Below are 6,000 nucleotides of genomic sequence, written 5' to 3' on the forward strand. Positions count from 1 at the left end.
AATGATATTCAACTCCGCGTAAACACTAGCACCCAAATTACATACGTAGAAATTGATAAAAGTGAGAGATTTATACGTAGAAACTGATATTATTCTTAATAAAAGAGAGAGATTTATACACCTTAATCGCGTCATTTTGCCAAGTAAAATAATGCAAGTTCCAAGTTCACAGATCCAGCCTTAATAACATGGTCATTAGTATTTACCACATATGATACATGTACAATACGATTAAGATAAAATGCAATATATATCTTAAAATGTATTAAATGGAATTATTTTGACTTAAATTATGTGCTTACATCATGGAGAAAGGCATGAAGGGATAACGTCAGTAAATATATTTTATTGAACAAATGATCTTAAAGATGAGATGGTGATCAAGTGCCGAGAATCTTTCATAAATTTTTACTTGCAATTTATTATTTCATTTTAATAATCTAAACGTGTTTCCTTGCCTCCTTGAAATTCTTTTTGTTACCAAAATAAAATTGTAAATGCCAGTTGAAATTTATCATATAGTTCCAATGGAAAGAATGGAATTTGACCCGAGTTGTTAAATAATTGAAAACTTCAAATGGTGCTTTATTTTCTAAACGTCTGAATATCAAAATGTGATATAAAAATTTGGTATCTTCCATAATGTTGTTTCCTGCTTCCTGGAAATTTACACTTTTGTCTTATTGATAATATCAGTGCAATTGCTTCTTGCTCAGTTTGAATTCTTCGAGGAAAAGCTAATCAAATCCCTTGTGTGAAAAGTTTAAGGGGGGGATTAAAAAGATGAAATAGATATGAAACAAGTAAACTCTAATGCCTTGGGGAGGATTCAAAGGATTCTGTTTTTCTTTCCAGGAGAATATTTTGCCTAGTTCAGTTGCCTTCAATCTTTCTACAAGCTAAACAAGCTGTTCATCACATATTCAGTTTCAGGAACGATGTGAAAAGTAATCCAGGTCACTACAATAGAAGAAGAAAAGAATAAAATTTGTTTGTTAGCTGAGAAATTGCTGAAAAGAAGAATATAAAACCTTAATAGAGAGAAAACAAAAGCTTGTTTTCATTGTTAATGTTCGAGTGAAAGCTGGGGTTTCTAATTTCTTTTTCTTTTTTTTTAATTTACTTTACTTTTTAAACTAAAACAAATCTAGTGGCTAGAAGCATAAGATTTTACTTTAAATTAACAAAATAAAATCATACCATCCTAATCCACAAAATCATCACATGTGTAATAAAATATTAAATTAAAAACTTTAATATTATAGAAATAGTTGCAACATCGTGCAATATGAACCTTTAGATTTCCAAAATTATTAGCAATATTTAAATAAAACGTTATACTATATAGGTTTTAAGAATAAAATTTAACTAATATATAATAGGTTATTAGATTCATCAAAGATACTTTAATGCCCACTACTCAAATTACAATTTTTAAGTGTCTTAAGTTTATTTTATTGATTATTTAAGTCCATCATTAATCAATGTAAGCTCACATTTTTTGGTTTGTTCGAGGAAGAATCAGTGGTTTACAAGAATTGTCATCTTGGCAAAAGTAAACTGTCTATATAAACAGAATGTAATTGTGAAGATGAGGATGATAATTAATAAAAAATCAGTATATTTAGTTAAAGAAACTTTACTTGTTTGAGTTAGTTTTATTTTCCTTTACGCTAGACAATCTTTTTATAAATATTCTTCCATTTATATACAAGTTTTTTTATACATCTAGTATTGAAGAAATCGAAGAACATATTTAAAACAATAAAATGATGATGTATTTGAAACTAATAAATTAAGACTTGATGGAGATGGATTATTCAATTTTCAGGATTCAATATTTAATTGCAAACAAAGCTGTTCATAATGTTGCAATTAAGTATGGTATACCTTCCACATTCCATTGAACTAATTAAGTATAACCATGAACACAATGTGAACTCACATGAATGCATTTTCAGTCGCAAAATAAAATAAAAACAGTCAAGAATTCCATCACCTAAGCATGAATGCATATGCACCCCGTTTTAATTGGCTAATTTCAAAATGAAAAACAAAATAATAATAATAATAATAATAACAATAATTAAAAATTCCAAGATTTCCATCACCTAAGCTTGAACTCATATGCATTCCAATTTTCCCTGTTTAATTTTCAAAAAATAATTAATACTCAAAATTACTCAATTATATGGTAAATATATCATCTATGTATAATTAGATAATAATTATAATCTAAACTGGATGGGAATGAATATATAATAATAAATATTTAATTCTCCCATTAATATACGGATGAATGCATCCCAAGTTGAATGATCATGTCATGGCAGGAGGCTGTGGACTTTGACTCGAGTTATTCTAATTACTATTTTATTAGTAAAAAAATCGTTGAATCCTATTCAAGTGCCGATTATTTTTATAGTTAAGTTTATAATATGGACCATTTGGCTTGTACCTGCACGTATCTGTAAGACTGTAATTTCATTTTTTATGGTGAAACCCATCCTGCAATCTGCCACCCTCTTTGAAAATTCCACCGCAAGACTTCTTAAAAAGCCTATATTATAATAATAAATAAATTCCATTATCATTAAATATTTATATCTAGAATCATCAATCATACTAGTAATTTTGTTTTTTTACATATTTGCAGTTTATTGATCTTCAACTTCTTACATTGTTTCTTTTTTTTTTCCTTTTTCCCGAAGGTGCACTTGTTTTACCTCAATGCTGCATTCGGTCGACCCTCTTCAGAATGCTTCAATTAATTTTTAATCCTACCTTATAACAACCCATTACTCTAAAAAGATTTATAATTTCTACTAATTAATTTTGTTTACGTAAGTAACTGTACGTCACCACTCACCAATCACCTTCTGAATTAATATAAAAATGTTAACCAGAAAATATTTTTTATTTGTTTATTTGTCTGATTGCAACACATGCATATTTATGACTGAGTCAGATAATTGATGAGAAGAATATCAGCACGTTGAAGAAGAAACCTATGCAGTAGCCTCCTCAGATTGATAATTTAACTGTACCATTTATTTGTATAAATGCAAGCGTTCAGATATTTTTAAGGGCATTTAATAAAGTATGGATTTTCACACTTGAAATTTAATTTGGGAATTTCATTAATGAACTATAAAAAGTTCATTAGTTGAATAATTGGAATTATATTTAACCCAGAAAATCATATAAAACAAATTTAATAATTAAAATTTTAATCATATCATAAAAGATGTATTTGAAACGAAATTCATTAAGAATTTCTTTATGTAATTAATGCTGGTTCAAGGAAGTATCCAATCCTCGTCCAGCCCTTTAAAATTTGCAATTTGTCTTATATAAATTGCCAGCTTATCATTTGTCGCAGGAGGGACCCCTATTATATGTACCAATTTGCTTCTTCCTTGAAAGTCGTTGTAATCATTGAAAATTTTTAACTTTGAAGCACGCTTTCCACTTGACTTGCATTCATATAAATAGCGATAAATCCTATGAAATTAAATTGCTAGGGTGAAGTAGTAGAACTGAAGCTGACACTCCGAAGTTAAGATGGTGAAGGCTAGAGATGGAGACACTGAAAAGACAGATCTGAGAAAAGGTTCTTGGACCCCTGAAGAAGACCAAAAATTGAAAGCTTATGTTCGTCGATATGGCATTTGGAATTGGGCTCAGATGCCAAAGTATGCAGGTTGGCAACAACAGAAAACCTAATTTGTTAAGAATAACTTTTCCATCTGCTTAATTTTTTTTCTCTTTTTTATCCTTGATAGGTTTGTTGAGAACGGGGAAGAGTTGTAGACTTCGTTGGTTGAATTACCTAAGGCCAGATATAAAGCGTGGAAACTTTACTGAAGAAGAAGAACAAATCATAATCAAGCTGCATCAAGAACTGGGAAATCGGTGAGTACTGTTAATTTGTCATTTTGCTTGACTTTAACGTCATGATTCGTTGCATCTTTTGGGATTACCAGGTTTTGTGAAGATGAATATTTTATATGCAAGTTATTTCGAAGAACATTCAAATGATATATCTTGGATTCTTTTCATATATTATTTACATTTTTTTTCTTGTTCTGATATCAGATGGTCCCTTATTGCCTCACGACTGCCTGGAAGAACAGATAATGAGATTAAAAATCACTGGCACACCCGCTTAAATAAGAAGCACCTGCAAGAAACACAAGGGGCCGCTATTATGGCCCACCAGAAGGATTCGTCTGAAGCCGGTTCCTCACCTATCAATGATTCAGATGCATCTAACTTCGATAGCTATGAGGCTCCTCCAGTGTCCTCACAAATGTTAACTGATAATCATTCTTCATCAAGTCCCGATCCTACTAGTGATCAAAGTTTCGGAATGCAGATCCTGGAAGAGAACATCGATTTATTTGAAACGTATGGAGATCTTCAAAGTTTATTGGACGAGTCATTTCCGATGGAAGGATTAGACATGGACGAATGTTATGGGGCTTCAGGTCCCGGATTTGTGGTTCCAACTTCTCAAGAAGAGTTTTCAGATGAAGAACTCCAACATTTATTGGATCAAACGTTTCCAGGGGAGACTTCGGGAGTGGCGGATGGTCAAGGAGGGTTTGCATATGAAGAAATTCAAAATTTATTGGAGCAGGAATTTCCAGTAGAGAATTTAGACGTGTTGGAAGACTATGGGGCGGGTTTAGACCCTGGACCTATTGTAACAACAACTCCTCAAGTGGGGTTTTCTAAAGCAGAACTTGAGAATTGGTTGGAGCAACCATTCTCGATTGAGAACCTATCTGTGGAGGAAGGTTATAAGGCTATTAATGACCCTGAAATTGAAGAATTAACTTCTCAGTGGGGACTTAAAATTAATCCATGTGCATTTGCTTCCAACTACAATGGTGGCAGTGATTTCTGGCCCTGTTATCTGATGGAAGTTAATCATAATGGAATGGAATCTAGCAGTCTGTTTAACTGAAATTAATTTGCTTCTTCTCTACTTATACCATAGTTATACGAGAAGTTGGCATAGAGGGGCACCCTGGAATTCAATGCTTGCACGGGTCGGTGCACTTGATGCTATCAGTATATACAAAGAGGTTTTTTTTTTTTTTTTTTTCTAATGAATAATTGCTTAACAGCAAAAGATTAAAACGATATATTAATGGACAATTTCATTATCAGTAATCTTGGAAGCCAATTAATTACTTGATCTGATAGAAAAACACCTTACAAACATGATTATGCTAAATATATGTGTGTGTGTGTGTGTGTGTGTGTGTGTGTGTGTGTGTGCGCGTGTGTGTGTGCGTGTGTATATATATATATATATATATTTAACGCCATCTAACTCAACCATTGGTAGAATCATTCACAACTTCAATACAAATGTTTCATTCTCAACATCCTCCGTCAAGCCAAATTGTTTGTAAAAATAATTTGGTTTGTCAATGAGAATGAAACTTTCATTTCATTTTCACACAATTACAAATTGCTCATACACAAACTTCTCTGATCAACTGATCAATTATCCGAACAACCAACAACTGCATTTCAACTCATGCACAATCTTCTCCGAGCAACTAATCAATAATTTGAACAACCGACAACTGCATTTTTGGTTTCTTTTTAAAGTCAAGCTTCATTGAGAATGGACTTAGGTAAACAAATCATCCAATGTTCCATTTGGTTACATGTACCTCACTCATCGTTTTTCCACTTTGTGATTGTGAGAATCTTTTGATGAGTTGAATAATTCTAGTTTCATATCCACTAGTCTTTCTATAATTGTGAGTTTAAATTTCTTAGAAATTGACATAGGACAAATTTAAGATCGGTCAAATTCAAAAACATGTTTATACAAATTTAAAGATTTATATTTATTTGATGCATATTAAAAAATAGAGATTATTTTTCATCTTTATATGAATTTGTATTTGAATAATATGCACTACTAGAATGATATATACTGAGCACTCGAACATAGTAAAAGGGAGGGGTAACGAC

The 6,000-nt window shown here is 31.4% G+C and overlaps 1 protein-coding gene across 1 annotated transcript; it reads left to right on the forward strand.

Annotated features, from left to right (window-relative positions):
* The first annotated feature begins 3,564 nt into the window (after positions 1-3,564).
* Positions 3,565-4,972, forward strand: LOC123192086 (MYB-like transcription factor EOBI). Its single transcript, XM_044604549.1, has 3 exons — positions 3,565-3,703; positions 3,786-3,915; positions 4,099-4,972. The coding sequence occupies exons 1-3, from the start codon at positions 3,565-3,567 to the stop codon at positions 4,970-4,972; spliced, it is 1,143 nt and encodes a 380-aa protein (XP_044460484.1).
* Positions 4,973-6,000: the final 1,028 nt, after the last annotated feature.

The sequence above is a fragment of the Mangifera indica genome, chromosome 12 (assembly GCF_011075055.1).
Source record: "Mangifera indica cultivar Alphonso chromosome 12, CATAS_Mindica_2.1, whole genome shotgun sequence".
NCBI lineage: Eukaryota > Viridiplantae > Streptophyta > Magnoliopsida > Sapindales > Anacardiaceae > Mangifera > Mangifera indica.